Source organism: Atractosteus spatula, chromosome 7 (assembly GCF_055471065.1).
Source record: "Atractosteus spatula isolate fAtrSpa1 chromosome 7, fAtrSpa1.hap1, whole genome shotgun sequence".
NCBI lineage: Eukaryota > Metazoa > Chordata > Actinopteri > Semionotiformes > Lepisosteidae > Atractosteus > Atractosteus spatula.
Window position 1 is genome coordinate 17,140,993 of NC_142712.1, and position 18,012 is coordinate 17,159,004.

The following is an 18,012-nucleotide window of genomic DNA, read 5'->3' on the forward strand; positions in this document are numbered from 1 at the left end:
TTTTTGATTGCTGGCTCTTCTGAACTGTAATAAGAGCACCAAAACCAGAAGAACTTGAGGCTTGTACTGTAAAATTACAAGAACATTGTATATGAACATTGTATATATTGTATATGTATATGCTTTCTGTAATTTTAGTTGAAAAGCCTTAACATAAAAGAAGTGTTAGGTTTTTATAGGATAATACATTTTGAATAGGAAACCTCCCATGGAATCAGTGGGTCTTCCCCTCAGTTACAGTATGTTGGTTTCTTTCCAGTGAGCTGACAATTCAACCTGAGTTTCAACACTGAAGCGGATGCTCATTGTCAATAATATGATTGCTGGAAGATAAATGCACATTCTAAGAATTCTTAAAACATTATATTCCCAAAATCTCTTCTATTTTCAGCTGGTGTTGATTATGTGGGGATCAGCCGGAACTTAGATTTTGCTCCAGGTGTCAACATGCAGACGTTCCGTGTCACCATCCTGGATGACCTGGGGCAGCCAGTCCTGGAGGGTATAGAGAAGTTTGAGCTGGTCTTGAGAATGCCCATGAATGCCATCCTGGGGGAGCCTGGCAAAGCAACCGTCTTCATCAATGACTCCGTCTCAGACTGTAAGCTGACATTCTCATATCTAGATTTTATAGATAACAAAATGATTTTTTAAAGTGCTGTAATGAGATGACAGGCCGAAACCCAACTGCAGGACTTTGTGTGTCTCCGGAAGATTCCGGAGAGCCGAGTAGTTAGTAATGAGGCGACTAGTTAGGAGAGATGAGTGGGGAGGCAGGATGACAATCTGCTATCTCTGCTAAATCGACACTGTAGTAAACTAATGCTTGTGGTCGGGAGGAGAGCGTAGAGCTAGTGGTCTCACAGGTCTAGGGAGCTCAATGCCAGAGCGTCAGGCTATCGGACAGTTAAACCTTAAAAAGGAAGATCATTCAGGATCACTCGATTGGCTTCCTGATTGAAAGATTAAAGGAGGAATGAAGAGAGACAGCCCAAGTGCATTCTCCCTGGGCCGGTGGCTGGGTGAGCACTCGTCAGAATGGCCTGGGCTCCCATGACAACATGGGGCTGCAAACCACTCCCGGCCAGGGTGTAATTATAGGACATTAACTGCAAGAATTCTTCAGTTCTCAGTCTTTCTGTATTCACAGGATATGTAAACATTTCCCTTTACGATCTTTCCAAAACATATTACTCCCTTGGACGTTTAAGCTTTGAAAAATATTTATGTGCTGTAAACCAAAGTAGCCAATTGTTACCATAATGGTCAAGTTGATCTTCCTTTGAAGTTAAAGGTTTATTGAATTTGGAAAAGTGGTGTGTCGTCCTTTCTCCAGTCAGTGTGTCAATAAGTTGTTAAATACATGGCTCAGGTGAGACACAATAATATATGCTTATGAAAAAAATCTTGTGGGAAATAGCTAGAGTATAACAAATACATTTAGAATTCTGTACAGAAGCAAAGTGCTCATAATAAAATATAAATTGTTTTTTTTCATTCACATTTTAAATCCGGGGATCTTATAAATATTGCTTATTTATACACAATAGATTTGAACACGGCACAGAATGAGATGTTGCTAAAATATTAAGAATGTACTGTATTAGAAAATGTTGAAATGTACATTTTTGAAAGGTGTACAGTTTTTGTGATTTTTGCATATCAAGTCAAAGCCAGAGTCCTTTGATTTATGAATAATGTTGTAATTAAATTATGCGAAGTAATATAAGAGCCAAACAGTACACAGTGTACAGTAGTTCCCTGTTAGTCAGTATTGTAGCCAAACTCTTGTTGCGAAATTGTGATTATGTTTTTCACCTACTGTACAGTATATCATGAAGTTTATGTGCAAAGATCTTAGATAAAGGCCTGCATGCACCAAAATGTTTTTTTTATGTATATAAACTCTGTTTTGCTTATATTGTTATATTATGTTTGATCATTAGTCATTGCTGTCATTGTCATAATGAGATTGCGCTGATGATAAGATTGGTAGATGTGCTACTGTACATGAAATGTAGTTTTTATTATCATTCAAATGCCAGCTCTCATCTAATTGACACTATTTTGCTATATTTCAAACCTGGTGCAAACTTTCCAGTTTCTTTTCAAGCTTCCAGTACACTGAATCATATTTAAATTAGTTTAAATGTAGTTCATTTTGAATGCTGCAGGACTGCAATTTTTGTCTCTCTGTTAAAGTGCCAAAAGTCCAGTTCCGAGAGGCAATGTACATGGGAAATGAAAACGATGGGCAGATATCGGCCATTGTGTACCGCAGTGGAGACATCAGCTATAAATCCACAGTGCGCTGCTACACCAGACAGGGCTCTGCGCAGGTTATGATGGACTTTGACGAGCGTCCCAACACAGATGCTTCAATCATCAGCTTCTTACCTGGTAATAACTAGCTGCTGAAAAATTATTCAAAACAACACTAGCGGTGCTTTTTTGTACTATTGATACTTTCGATTTTTTTATTAAGCCGCAAATCCAAGATTCTGTGCTTAATACTGTACATACTGTAATTTTTCATAGTTATAGTTAAAATCTCTGCCTCAAATGGGTTGTCATTTTCAAGGCCTTCTTTTTGTGTAGAGTTGTTAAATACTGTATGTATGGATGAGAATTTTGTATTGTTGATTTTCATTTTGTCAGAGTCTTCATTCATACAGTTTTGAGTTAGTCTGTATTGTTTTGCAAAGTTATTGGACTTTCTTATTTACAAAAAGGTATACCAATCTACAAAGTTGTACCTGTACTGTATAGCCTTTAATACTCTTATGATACTGTAGTCTTAAAGTATAATAATCCTACTCTTATAATATTATGTCACGTGTGTTATACAGTTTAATACCATTGTGTCACGTTGTGAAATAAACAGTGTAGCCTTAATTAAACATGAGTGTGCTCTGTGTCTAAGGGGAGATTGAAAAGCCCTGCATCCTAACCTTGGTGAATGATACAGTCCATGAGGAAGATGAGGAACTCAGGCTGGTCCTGGGAAGCCCCAAGAGTGAATCTCCATTCGGAGCCACCATCGGCAAGCAGAAAGAGACACTCATCAAAATCAAAGATGATGAAGACAGTAAGAGATGCCAGCTGCCTCTGTATATCTTGTCAGACCAGCTGTGATAGTTTTGCCCTACAATTTAGTACTGTCTCTGGACAGTCACAACATGTTCAGAGTGTCTAGGTTACAAGACACTGGGATAAGGCATGAGAAAGATGGAGTGCACTATATTTGCCTCTTTAAGGGGAGAAGAGAATTCAGAGAATTTCAGACAAACCATTTCTGTGAATTAGACGATTTGAAGTGTGACCTTGACCTACTTAACATTTCCATGACAATTTAATTAAAAAAATATTTTCCTTTGAAAGGGTTACTTTTATATGAGATAATATATATTTAATCAGAAAAAAGCACCAGCAGAGGGGTCTACAGTCATTTATTATTCATCAGTCTTCCTCACTCATAAATTTAATTGCACATAACATTTAGGAGAGCCTTCAACACAGATCCCTTTAGCAATTATGATTTAAATTTCAAAGTAATTCAGCATTATAATAGCAGATGCATGACTTTAAAATGATTTTTTTGTACAAACATTTACTACCAGAAGAGGCATTCTTTTATCAACAGTTCAGTAAAGTTTCTAAAATGAAGCTCTCAGATTGAATGTGTATGTAATTGTGTACATAATGCGGTTTTGTCAGAATGCAGAATTTAATGGCTGTGTCTGCTGTTTTTTGATGGGTTCTTTGTGTTTTTCGCAGAGGCCATCATCAAGTTTGGTGAGACAAAATTTAGTGTAAGTGAGCCGAAAGAAAGTGGACAGACGACTGTGGTGAAAATCCCTGTGCTACGTGTGGGAGACACCTCTAAGGTTTCCATCGTCAGGGTCCACACCAAAGATGGCTCTGCAACCTCTGGGGAAGACTACCATCCTGTATCCGAAGGTAGGTCAGCACCTACAGTAGTTTCTTTGCCAGACCTACAGTATATTTCACGTTTTTATTTCATTAGCTGCTGTTCCCAGCTCTCAGTCACATGCATATGAGTAGCATGGTTATAAACTCAAGCACTTACCATCAAGAAGAGATCTTCTCCACTACCATTTGTGTGCACCGTTTCAAGCAAATTCAACAAACAGTAACTGAGATTTTTTTTTTCGGGCGGCAATTAAAAGTCTGCATAATTTTCCAGTACATGCCTCTTCCCTTTACAAGAAGCCAATGTTATATGGGTCACACTCACACTATAGCTTTTCCCAATAATTTTAGATCATGGTCACTTTTATATGTAATTATTTATTTAGTAAGTTAAAAATCTACAAATTTATACCTGCATTATGAATGCTTTTTTTAAAAGTTAGATTTTGGGATGTATATCGCACATGGTTTCACAGTCTTCACCTAGCTGTGTTTTTCCAGAAAGTATCAACACTGAAAAATGCTTCAGCTGGCCTTTTGTGCCTCTATCACTTTATTTCACAGACATCGAATTCAAGGAGGGGGAAACGCGGCACTTTGTGGAGGTGGAGATTTTGTTTGATGGCCAACGAGAGATGAGAGAGGCATTTACTGTTCATCTGAAACCTGATGAGAACATGGTGGCTGAGACTCAGGTTAGAAAAACATATACTGTAATGTATGGGCAATAGTAGAGTACTCTGAAATGTTAACTATCTTAGTTAAGTGAGAGATGCAGTTATTTTTACCCACTTAATTACTGTTGGGATCTTGTAATGTAATCTGTGTTTACAGTAATGCCTATAAATACATTAAGCTTTTTTAACATAGTAGCTTAATACTTAATAGTAAGACTACCTGGGAAATCTAAACGTCTCAGACTGTCTGACTGTTTACTTTTTTTGTGAAGATTATATATTAAGAATAAGGGCCTGTGCTAGAAAATGCCCTCAATCCTCAAGACACCATTTCAGATAAAAATTTTAGCATTTTTGTGAACAGAGGTTAAAACAGAAATATTCACACCAAATGCAGCCAGGAAATGTAAAGTGAATTATAAAAATAAGTTGCCTGTTAAGTCATTTTATACTTCCTCTTAAATACATGCCATATATTTATTTCCCACATGATTTTACAGATGAGCAAAGCAATCATTTACATTGAAGAGACATACAGCATGGCAGATGTGACTTTCCCTTCTGTGCCTCATGTTGTTTCCTTACTGCTGTATGATGACACAGCCAGAGCAAAGGAAAATATCCACCCACCTGCGGGGTATCCTGTCATCTGTGTTACAGTAAGTGAGCACAGTACACCTCCATTGTCCCTGGTGGAGTAAAAGTATGTAAGGGATTGGATTCTTGATTTGAATCACCTTCACTGGCACACCTAAACTCTCAATATAACTATACATATTGAGACAATACTGAGTTAATTTACTGTACATGACTTAGACAAGCACCAAACCCACTGTGCCAGAATCGTAGGTCCCCCAAAATAGACAAGGCTGTGGGTGTGGGGGTGGGTTGTCTGAGGAAACCAACATTGTGCTTCTTGAACTCATCCTTCTTCCGATGTCTAACTTCTGTCCCTCATAAAAAGGTTCAGCTTGAGCATTCAAGTTGAGAATAAAAATATTCATAATGTGATTGCTTCAATGTGTTTGTGATTCGGCAAAATGGGACATCATCGTAAGGGGGTAAATACTTCCTGAAAGCAGTACCTCAATGCTTTCAAATCCTTAATCCTAATAGCATTTGGTTTGTTGCCCAAGGATCTGACCACAACTTTCTGTTTGCCATTTTTTTTCTTGAATTCATTCAGTGGAAAGCTGCCTTCATAAGTTACATTTGGAATGGCAACTGGGTAGAAACAATGGCAATACAGTAAATATTCAACTGACAAAGTCAATGCAGTAAGATTCAGGATCAACGGCAAAATGTGCACTAGGGGACACAAAGTGGAAACGAAAGACAAGTGTATTCAGGACAAGAACAGAAGGCACAATTTCAATCAAAAGGTTAAAGTTTGAGTGGTTAAGGAAGAAATCCTGTTTATTTAAAGCGTTGGATGAGATTATTGGATCATTTAACAACTTGAAAAAAGAGCAAATGATTTCTTCTTGTTTTGAATCTTTCACTTGTTGTTTTGCAGTATTGGTAAGCTTCTTTTTTGGCGTTTGCAAAAATATATTTAAAATATTGATAGATTCATAATTTTCTTCTTAATGTCATTCTAAATAAAGATAACTATGTCTCAACCTGGATATCAATCAAAAATGGTTCTTTTTTTGATTTGTGCTCGACAACTAGAAGTTCAAATCTCATAACATATTTTTTGTGCACACTCCACATAGTATTGGAAGGTTTTGAGCTCAATCATGTTTCAATAAAGAACCTTTTCAATGACTTGATTGACCTACTGCAATAATCTTCATATCTCACTCTCTCACTTTGTTTTCTTGGGCAGGCTTGCAACCCAAAATACTCTGACTATGATAAGACAGGCTCCATCTGCTCCAGCGAGCACATCAACGACACACTGACGCGGTATCGCTGGTTGGTGAGCGCCCCCACAGGCCCAGATGGTGTGACGAGCCCCATGAGAGAGGTGGACTTCGATACTTTCTTCACCTCCTCAAAGCTCATCACTCTGGACTCCATCTACTTCCAGGCAGGCTCACGGGTACAGTGTGCTGCCCGAGCTGTAAACTCCAATGGAGACGAAGGCTTGGAGCTCATGAGCCCCATTGCCACTATCAGTGTACAGGACGGTAAGGCTGGTTCACACAAGGAACATACCCACAATTCTTTGCACAGTGCCTGGATAGGTCTCTGGTCAGGATGATTCAGTAAGTTACTGAACAATCTGACTTCAGGAATCAACAAACACCAGCTTTGAAACACTCCTGGTGTTTAGCATGGCACCTTGTTCACGTAAGGACAATTTTTTAAGACTAAGGCTTCTGAGTGTTTCCTTTCTCAGACCATTGAAATTAGTATTTCATATGAAAAGACTTAAACTTCTAACGAAACCCAGTGTTGTGTCATACAAATGACAAAGTCCAGGTGTCTGTGTAGTAGAAGTCTCTTTATTACATATGCATATGGGAGACCAACTTTTAGGAACCGGACTCGAAAATAAGATATACATCAATATACATCACATAAAGTTCATGCAAAGATTAGTGAAGCAAACTGTTTAGCGCACCACCCATATAACTGTGTCTCAATGAGCTTACCTAGTGATACATGACAAACTGCTCAAATATACAAATAAGCATAATTTCCCTGTATAAATGTCTGAGCAAAAAGTTTGTTTATGATAAATATGCAGTATAAGCCTCTTATATCTTAGATCATTTCTCTTGGCCTGTTGGCAGAAACAAGTTCTGCTTTATGTTCTGGGCATAATGCCAACGTTAGACCACACAAGACTGCGTCGTTTGCAAAAATACAGAAATAATACCATTGTCTCATTTGTCCCTTCATCAGTCTAATGCAGAATCAAAGGTATCATAAAAAATTGGCTATTTTGGTCAAGTGTGTTTGTGGCAGATAAATACCAGAACATTAAAGAGTATTTTTCTAAATACAGTACATATAATGTGAATTACTTCCTAAAGTCAATAAAATAGTCCATTTAATGCTGTTTCAGAATAGTTTTTTTTTTTGGCAGTCTTTAGTCTGCGAATAATATGTTGTTTCTTGACAGGCATGTGCCAGCCACGTGTGATGGGAACAGTTGGTGCAGAGCCCTTTTCTGCGAAATTGCGCTACACAGGAGCCGAAGACCCCGACCATCCAAATCTCATCAAGCTCACGGTCACAATGCCTCATATCGATGGTCAGACAAAGTTTTCACACAGGCTTTGAAGAATTTGATTGTCCACAGTGAATTAGAGGTCTTTCTCCTGTTTTCCCAGACTGCACAAAAGCACTAAAACATTGCTTAAAGTAATAAAAGCTCTGTGCCATGGCTCCAGTGTATACTACTGTATATCCATTTAGTCACAGTCTTACTGAGACATCAGTGTGGTTCTATACACAGGCTTTGTAATAATCAAGTAGAAACATTTACTAGGATGAAACACATTAGCTTTTAACTATTGTAAAATACTATTACTATACTGTTTTACAATGCTATTTAAAATTTTATTGCTGTATAAGTGCTGTCTCTTCCATCTAAACTGACACAATCTGCCTTTGCCTCAGGAATGCTCCCAGTCATTTCCACACGACCTCTGTCAAACTTTGAGCTGACATTGAGCCCAGACGGCACTAGGGTTGGCAACCACAGGTGCTCGAACCTGCTGGATCACAGTGAGGTGAAGACACGTCACGGCTTCATCACAGATGCGTCCAAAAATGCAGAAGTGATTGGAGAGACGTCCCCCTACCAGTACAGTTCAATGCTCAGGGGCTCTGGAACCCTGCGCTTCTACAGGAATCTCAACCTGGAGGCCTGCCTGTGGGAGTTTGTCAGCTACTATGACATGTCTGAGCTCCTCACAGACTGTGGTGGGACAATTGGAACAGATGGTCAGGTAGGTACCCTTTTAGTTTGGTCTCTTTTTCTCAGTAAAGACATAGGCTCCTGTTAATGATTGGCAACCCTGGTTCTAAAGTGCTACAGTTCTACAGGTGTGTAGTTAACCTCTTTTTTAATGATCCCTCAGGTAGAAAGAAATTGAGGTTAATATCTGCCAGAGGTCACTTATGGGTCCTGAGTTGTCCCAGGAGTACCTCAGATCCAACCTCTGCACTGGTAGTTTGATCTCTGGTAGGAGTAGGACTGTGCTCTTCTGCTCTATGAGAACCCTCAAGTGACCGAGATTGCAGATCTATTGTAGTTGTTTGATGATCAGCTGCTCCCAACACATCATACTGTATACAGAGAGATCATGCAGGCTTTCCTAAACACAGTAAATCACTGCCAACTCTGTACTGTAATATCTAATACAAAGTATTTAGAAAAAAGATAACAGTCATTTGGAACAGGTTTTAATGAACATTAATAATAACTTTAACAATGACAGCAGTGACAGTCCATGTCTTTGTTTAAATCTTTTTGTTTTTTGCTCTTTTCTTCTTCTCTCTCAGCTGCTTCCCTCTTTCCACCTTCTTGCAGCATCTGCACAGCACTGAGGGGTTCTGGGGGGTTTCAGCCTGAAAGAGACAAACAAAAACAGGGATCAGGACAAATAAGACACTAAATCTTTAAAAATGGCCAAATCTAATTATATGCTGTACCCAGTGTACTCCAGACCAATCCTGAGGCAATTTAGTTGGGCATTTCTTAACAATATTAATCATTGTGAAGCTAAATGTACCTAGCTGAAAAACAAATTATACCAAAACAATACAAGTCACCATAAATCTGACTTCAGATTCCTTTGTATTTTGAATAGTTTAGGCAATTAAGGCTTTCTGTTACCTGTCTCACTGTGAGACGTCTCTTTGCCCATCTCAGCAGGCAGTATAAACAGTGAGCTGTCCCAATGTAGTCTATTAGCACAATCAGCTGTTCTCCGGTTATTTCTCCAAACATTGGCATTTTCCAAAAGAATGCCCATCTGCTCTCATCCATGTCCTCAACAGTTTGGTGTTGAATTTCCAAGCCTTCACTTTCTGTCTTCACCTTTTCCTCCTGTACAAGTAAGACAGGCTCATCATCAACCAGAATGATATTTAATTCTCCTTCTTTGTCATTTTGAGGGGATCCATTCTTATCCAGTGGGTTTTGCCCTGCTGGTGTGATCTCTTCCTCAGGTTTTGGCACAAGAGATTCTTCTGGGTCTTCAACCAGAACAGTATTTAGCTTGTCCTCTTCAACATATGGAACCAACCCATATTTATACACTGGGTATTGTCCTACCGTTGTAAGGACAAAGGCCAGCAGTAACTTTGCACAGAACCGAAGTTCCATCTTCACTCTGTAAAAGCAAGAATGCAAATGCCTGGTTTAGGTTCCAATCATGACTTTCTGATGATTGGAACCTTGATGTCATGATGACCTCACAATGGCAGAGCATTCTGTAGGTCTTTTAAAAAATGCTCATGATTTTTTTTTAATCTAAGACCTACAGTATGTAATTTGATACATGAAGACACCATATAACAAATATACACATATAGGTACTGTAGTTCATGATTTACAGTATACAGCACGACTTTTTGGAATAAATCTAGAAAAAAAGATCAAACACAATTGTAATGTATATGGAAGATTGTATTCAACATTAATAATAACATTAATAATAATAGTGACAGTCCATGTCTTTGTTTAAATCTTTTTGCTTTTTGCTCTTTTCTTCTTCTCTCTCAGCTGCTTCCCTCTTTCCACCTTCTTGCAGCATCTGCACAGCATTGTTAGATTCTGGGGGGTTTCAGCCTGATAGAGATAAACAAGAACATCTTACAAAATGGCCACATCTAGTTACATACAGTACATACCCCCAACCCAATACAGAGGCAATTAGGCAGACAATTTTTAACATTGTAAATAGCATTATCGATACACTACATTTACCTATCTGTAGCTGCAAACAAAATTCTATTGAAACTGTAGTGTTGCTATGAATTTAACTTCATATCCTTTTGGATTTTGCATAGTTTAAGGCTTTCTGTAACCTTTCTCATTTTCACTTTTCCCATCTCAGCAGGCAGTCTAAACAGTGAGCTGTCCCAATGTAGTCTATTAGTACAATTAGCTGTTCTTCAGTTATTTCTCCAAACTTTGACATTTTTCTGAAGAGTGTTCACCCCCTCTTAACGATTTCCTAAACAGTCTGATCTTGAATTTCCATCCCTTTACTTTCTGTCTTTACCTTTTACCCCTGTACACGTAAGACAGGCCCATCTTCTAGGTTTTTAACCAGATCAATTTTTAATTCTCCTTCTTTATGATTTTGCGGTGATCCGTATTTGTCCAGTGGGTGTTGCCCTACTGTTGCGATCTCTTCCTCAGTTGCTGCTTTGACAGGTCCCTTTTCTGGATCTTCAACTGAACAATATTTAACTCTCCTTCTTTGTCATTTTGAGGATGAAGACCCACCTTTGTCCAATGGCCTTTGCCCTGCTGGTGCAATCTCTTTCTCAAGTTTCAGTACAACAGGTCCTTCTGGTCTTCAACCAGAACAATATTTAGTTTGTCTATTCTTTTTCATGACAAGTATTCATTTGCATTATCTCTTTTTGGCAGGAGGAACAAGTGTTGACTACAGTATTGTGGTACTGGTTCCATATCCTCTTATTTTAATAAGGATACCAGCACAGTTGGAAAACAACCTTATAGTGAAATTTCTACCTACTAGCCTTTTGGTGAATTGTTTGTCTATTTTTTCTAGAGTCTTACCTGAACCAATTATTTTTGGATTCCACAAAGTACAGAATTATATTGTCCTATATATAAAACTAGAAAAAAACATTGAAAGCTGCAGATGAGCTATATCATGGCAATATAGTGATATAACTCTTTGTGTTTTTGTCTTCTCTCCTCTCATGGGAACCTGTTTCTATTTTATTCCTGATCTGTGCCTAAAAATATACTATATTGCTTTCACCTTACCACTGTGTGTCTACTGCTAATAATAAATAACTAGGTGAGTTTGACAATAAATGCATGTATAATTGACCTTCATTTCAGGCTTTTAAAAATAGCATGCAACCCCATAAAAAATCTAGCCCCATTAAAAACAGTTTGCACTCTGGATTTGGATGTACTGTTGTTATATCAAGGCGCATGCAAATCATTGCATGCCATATTGACAACACCAGCAAGTTATAGAAATTTATTTCTGTGTTCCCAGCCATAAGTATAAACTCAGTGCTAGTGAAAGTAATTCATTATACTTTAAAATTTTCAAGCCTGTATTTTTAGAAAGGAGATATTCTTATTTACTGCTGCTTTGAGCCAAGACATCTACCAATATCATTGCCTTACTTGCATTTGACTTATGTCCTCACTTTTACATTACCTGAACATCAGAATGAATCTAGCTTTAAGGTAGTGAACTCTGGGCCACAATAAGGGTGATACTGTAAGGCTGTACTATAAGTGCTTTGCAACTCCTTGGGTATCAATGGACCAATATACAGTAAATACAAGGAATTAACTATTTTTGTGTGGCCCAGCCTTTAAAATATAAGAGCTATAGTATATAGAGTAATTGTTGGAACTTGTACAATTCATTTTGTTTCTTAAATTTGTATTTTATATTTTGAAGGGCAGGTTTTTGAAGCCTGTTTACGTTCCACTGTAAACATGCTTGAGGGAAGCAGTGCTTCATATTCAACACATTCCATTGTAATTACAGATAAGTTAAGTTAATTGAAAATGTTTTCATCGTAAATAAAATGGCACAGAAGCTGTTGTCTAAACATCTTAGTGTTAGTAAAGTACACTATGGTTTACAGTTCAGCAAGGCAACTACTTTGTCCTGCTTTTGTTGCAAGGCCCTGGATGTTTTAGGGGCATAGGGGCTGTAATCAATTGTATTTTTTTGTGAGCTTTCCTTTAACTAAAAGGCTTCACGCATTTCTTTTCCAATGGGATTATTTCATTTAAACCTAGGGGCTTATTATCTAAAATAATAGGATTTAAAGTAAAAGGTGTCTTATGTCATTTGAAATTATGTATGTTATGTGCCATTTGAAATCATGGTAGAGCTGCAAAAATGTTTTTTTATAATAAAATATATAAGTACATACAAATTATTGTCATTTAAGTTCTGTAAATAAACAAGGAAACAAATTACAGTACATTTTAATTTGCACTCATCTGATCCATAGAAGGAAAGTGTTTTGCATTTAGTGACATTAGTCCTTTTAAAAAAGGCAACTTTTGCTACTAAAAAGCTTTAAAAGCATTACTTTTTACTGTGGGAGTATTATCAATAAATAATTTAGTGTTCCATTTTATTCTAAGTGACTTACATTTGTACCCTTTTATACAGCTGAGTACTGTATGTTACTCAAAGGTACAGTATAGCCCTGGATTTTAACTGACATTACTGCAGTGAGTATGAGTCCAGGAATGTAGCCACTAGTCTACACTGCTGCCACAAATTAATTAATATCTTATTTTTTATTAATTTGGTTATCACAGCAATACTAATGGATCATTTCATGTCTTATAAACTCTAGGGTTTCTTATCTTGTATAAACCCTGCATCTTTGTAATCTTTCCTGCTAAAGACATTAAAAAGAATGAAGTGAAAGGATTTTGACAATCATATTGGTCTTATTGCATAGACACTAGAAAGATTTTAAGAAAGGTGTTAATATTTAAGGTGCTAAAATATGCAGAAATATTTTGTTTCTGTGTCAGGTATGTTAAAAAGAAAGAAAAAGTTGAATATTAACTGCCAGTAAGGTTGAAAATGTACCCAGTGTTTAGAATAGTTGGGGTAATATTTACCTCAGCAGGAGCACTCCTGTATTTATACTTTCATTTTTATGAATTGTTTATGTAAAGATTTTAAGATATGACATATTCACTGATATGAACTGTATACTAGTCCTCACACATCCTGATACTAGAATACTTTGGAATAGGATTATAACTTGTTACCACCTTTAATCATCTAACATTAAAGGTGAAATGTCAGTATATCCCTTTCTAAGTGTAGTTTTTTACATGAAAAGAAAGTCTATTTATTTTAAAGAACTTTAAAAAATGAAAATGTTTAAAAGAGGTGAAATGAAAGAAAGTTGTAAATACTCACCATGAGTATCCTTTTAGGTATTTAAAAAGAACAGGGTTGATGTCCTGCATTTGTAGCATAATGGGATTTTGTCGCAAAATATCTAATTAGTGAATTGAAAGACTGCTTATTTTTTCACCTTTATCTTTCCGTTTTTGTTTTTTCCCACTAGAGGTTATTTCCCTATTTTTGCTACTTTTGTAGTTGTCCCTCAAAAATTAGGTGCATGGATTCAGCCTACGGGTTTTAACTGGGGTTAAATGTTTTGTGCACAGCTTGACAGAGTTATAGGAATCCATTTAGTAAAGGCATTTGGTCTGGGAGGCCCTGTAGCAAATCATTTATTACCTTGGTTATCTTGACACAAGAGAAAACAGGTCCCTTTGCATGACAATTCCACTAACACTAGCAAATTTGTCCTTAGTTGTAGGCCATAGCATTACACTACAGTATATGTAACAGGCAATCTCGCAATGACATTGAAAAACTCAATTGGTATACTTTTCACATAGAAAAGAAGGTTGGAGAGTATTTCCATACTATTTTTAATTGAAATGTAAGGGTTCTTCACAAGAAAAAAAACACTGCATAAAGCATAGGTATCTATTCACTACGCTTTTATTACTATCAGAAAGTGGAAAAAAGTCATCTTCAGTTGGAAAGAAAAGCTCTACAAAAAGTGGGACTGTTTTTGTATTTTTTACTGTATGTTAAATATGCATAGGAAATATTTAAAATGTCTCATTCTTCATACAACAAAACTACAAATAATGATGCAAAATATTCATGATGTACATTATGTGATCATATGTTAAATGAAAGTGTAACAGATTTATCTCTGTAATGTTTGACATGGTCTGAAGTCATGTTTCACAAGAGTAGACGAAGGAATTTCAGTGTTTGCTTTTCCTTAGTTATAAATCCCCTGAAAAAATGTGAAAAGGTCACAATACACCTGTGAGCAAGTCAGATAAGTGTCTAGCTGCATTGAAGTGTATCTTTTTGTTAAGTGGTATGAATTTTGTGGTGGTGAAAAACTAGCAAATACTCAAAGGATACAGATATCTCCCAAGGTGATTGCCGCAGTGAGAAAGAAAGAGCATTTATTGGTATGTCTGGCTTTAACTTGCTTGGTTTCAGGGCTGATAGTCTAGTCGTACAGATTAGGAGGTCATAACTTCCTCCGATAAACCAAAAGGTTCATGCACAAGCACTGGTGATGGTGGTGTGTTAGCGTGTTGAACCTAGAGAAATAGTCATCTCATGTTCTGTTTTTACACCCTTGAGGTTGGTGGTTGCCAGATTTGTCCTTTTCCTGAACTCTCATTAGAAAAAAGAAACTATACTCTCTGTTTCCACTGCTTTACAGTTTCATCTTAGCCAACTGTTTTTGATTTTTCATTATATCTTCACAAAGTTCCTACATGTACAGAGAGTAATTTGAGTAACACTATGTCAAGACAAAGTGTGACTGAACATTTTGAACAGTCTTTTTGAAGATTCAGATTTTCAGAAAGATCCTGAGAGAATAAACAAAGCTCTTCTGTTAAACACTTAAGCAACTTTATACCCAGAAACCAAAATAAAAAAAAGAAATTGCCATGGAAGATCACAATAAGCTTTGAAAGAAGCTATAAAAATAACAATTTTAAAATAACTCTTCAATTGCACTAAAATGAACATGCAAGAGGCTGGATTAAATCCATCTGATATATGCAAAATGGTGTTGTTCATAACAGGATGGTGCAGATGAAGATAACACACTTAAAAAAAACCCTTTCAAACACTGACTTATAAAATTTATAGTCACCTTATGGGGTGGTTTGATCTCCTTTAACCCAGTACCGTAATTCCAAAACTATGGGAGTTTGTCTGTGTTTCGTCAAGCCCACATTTTTGTGGGTAATTGCTTGATGTTGTTAGTTAAAAACGTATCCCATATTTCATTGTCTCTTTTCAAATGCGAAGACACAGATAATGCCATGCTTAATATATTCCTGATGTGGAAATACTGTTTTTGTAGAACAACTTGATTGTGATTCTGCAGGCAATTTTTCAGGCCATGTGCTTTTTCATTTCTCTGTGCTTATGATAAGTGACTTATCAACTGTTTTATTTACCTCAAATATTTCATGACCTGAGTGTACTCCTCTTAATATTATTTTTAAAGATGTGTAACAGTAGTGTAAAGCAAATGCTCCTTGTGCACGGTAACAGACTGAACAGTGAAGGCTGCTTTTAGTGTATTTCTACATTTAACACATACAGTAAGAAACCCATTAGCACATAGTAGAATTAGAGTATTTATAATTCCGTAGTGTTTTCAATTAGGGTAATGTGTAGGACAATTAACAAGTGTTAATGTGGTATATAATGGTGACCATGTCAGAGATAAAAATATGCACGTGCAAACAGCAGACAGCAGACAGCACTTTATTTGTCGACCTGCTGTGGGTGTGCAGGGTTGTTAAAGGAATTCCTCTTGTGCCGGCAGGTGTTGAACCTTGTCCAGTCCTACGTGACCCTGCGGGTGCCTCTCCATGTGTCCTACGTGTTTCACTCGCCTGTGGGGGCGGGGGGCTGGCAGCACTTCGACCTGCAGTCCGAGCTCAGGCTCACATTTGTGTACGACACTGCCATCTTGTGGAAGGATGGAATAGGCAGCCCTCCAGAGGCTGAGCTCCAAGGCAAGTGGAATTGGGTTCAGTACTGAGTGGGACCTGTGCTACAAATCAAAGTCGCAGCGAGTTAGGTCTGAATGTTGGATTTCTTCTCACCAAGTCTTTTTTCCCCCCCTGTAGATGTATAAATATTTTTTTGAAAATAGACTTTATGATAACAACGGGACAACATGGTACCCCTCTTCAGATGACTTCAGTATGAATTGAAAGAAAAGAATTTTGAGTGAAATTGGTATAAATAATTTAAATGACTCTGGGACCTGTACCAAAAAAATAAGTAATCACAGAGTGTGTAAAATGGCTTAAAAGGTTTTTATGACTGTCGATATGTTTAAACCAAATCAAAGTTCATAGTCTCTTGTGCTTCAGACAATAGGCCCAGCATATTTGTTGCCCATTGGAGATATATTAGAATTCCCAAACTTTTGTTTCTTGTAGGTGCACTGTACCCCACCAGCATGCGTATCAATGAGCTGGGCCGCCTTGTGGTCAACTTCAGGACAGAGGCTCGCTTCCGTGGTCTGTTTGTGACATCGCATTCTGGTGAGTTTACCAGTAGGCTTGGCTTTTTAAGTCCAAGATGACATTAATGGGAATTGTGCGCTCTGTTAAAAATAGACTTCTCCTTATCTGATCGCGAAAAAAAGATTGTGAACGGGAGATCTCACTAAATTTCACATCCTTTTGAGTAGGAGAAATTTTAGGAAATGGTCTTGCTGGACACCTTCTCAGCAAAGGTCACTCTTGAAAATTAAAAAAAAACAAAATGACCTTACCTTAAAATTGTTCTTTATCCTATTCCTAGCCTTTATGTCCCTCTTTACTCTGCACCCCTGGGTGGATAATAATGTATCTTGTGACAGTCTAACTATTCCATTTTCACCTCCAAACTATGGAATCAATCTGTTATTTCCCCTACTTCATGGCTCAAGATAGATGTATTCTTACATACAATATACATCACAAAATATCAGTGTTTCCCTTTTACAAATACTATCTCTTTCGTTATTGCAGCCACATCTCTCTCGTCGATGGTCATGTGTGCTGATCATCCAGGTCTTACCTTCAACCTGAGTTTGGTCCGCAGTGAACCTACCTACAACCAGCCAATGCAACAATGGACCTTTGTCTCTGACTTTGCTGTAAGAACAGGCTTCTTTTTTACGCAGATACAGTAGCTTGTAAGACATTGATGAAATTATTTGGAGACTTACTTATGGGTCATACAGAATTATTGCTACTTTCAAACTGGATTTTTTCTTGCCCAAAATCTTGCTGTGTATGCAGTTCTGTATTATCCTAAATGTACCTGCATCTTAAGTTGTTTTGTATGAGAACAGTTCTTTGAGATAAAATTTAAAAAGGGCACACCAGCCCTTTAAAAAGGATTAAACATGATAAATTACCTCTCAGTTTTCATTTGGCATTATACTCTGCATCAGTTGAGTGACCTTGAGAACTACCTTCAGTATGTAAAAAAAATCCAAAAGTAAGTTTTAAAATAGTTTAATCTGTTCATTTATATATTGTGTGACTCACAACAGAGTTCCAGAACATGTAAATTTGCCCAATAGAAAACTATTACAGCTGCAAATGAGCAAAATAGATCATAGTTAATGAAAGCTGGAGACAGACATGGAATGATTTCAGTTT

At 37.2% G+C, this 18,012-nt stretch overlaps 1 protein-coding gene across 1 annotated transcript in view; it reads left to right on the top strand.

The window, feature by feature from the left end:
• Nucleotides 1–18,012, top strand: part of LOC148830658 (FRAS1-related extracellular matrix protein 2-like) — a 99,324-nt gene that overhangs the window by 71,808 nt on the left and 9,504 nt on the right. The window contains exons 8-19 of the mRNA XM_088922537.1: nucleotides 392–601; nucleotides 2,203–2,400; nucleotides 2,924–3,088; nucleotides 3,778–3,960; nucleotides 4,498–4,628; nucleotides 5,111–5,269; nucleotides 6,442–6,745; nucleotides 7,687–7,818; nucleotides 8,187–8,518; nucleotides 16,173–16,365; nucleotides 16,798–16,902; nucleotides 17,374–17,501. Of these exons, the coding sequence (XP_088778663.1) occupies nucleotides 392–601; nucleotides 2,203–2,400; nucleotides 2,924–3,088; nucleotides 3,778–3,960; nucleotides 4,498–4,628; nucleotides 5,111–5,269; nucleotides 6,442–6,745; nucleotides 7,687–7,818; nucleotides 8,187–8,518; nucleotides 16,173–16,365; nucleotides 16,798–16,902; nucleotides 17,374–17,501 (2,240 nt within the window). The remainder of the gene's footprint in view (nucleotides 1–391; nucleotides 602–2,202; nucleotides 2,401–2,923; nucleotides 3,089–3,777; nucleotides 3,961–4,497; nucleotides 4,629–5,110; nucleotides 5,270–6,441; nucleotides 6,746–7,686; nucleotides 7,819–8,186; nucleotides 8,519–16,172; nucleotides 16,366–16,797; nucleotides 16,903–17,373; nucleotides 17,502–18,012) is intronic.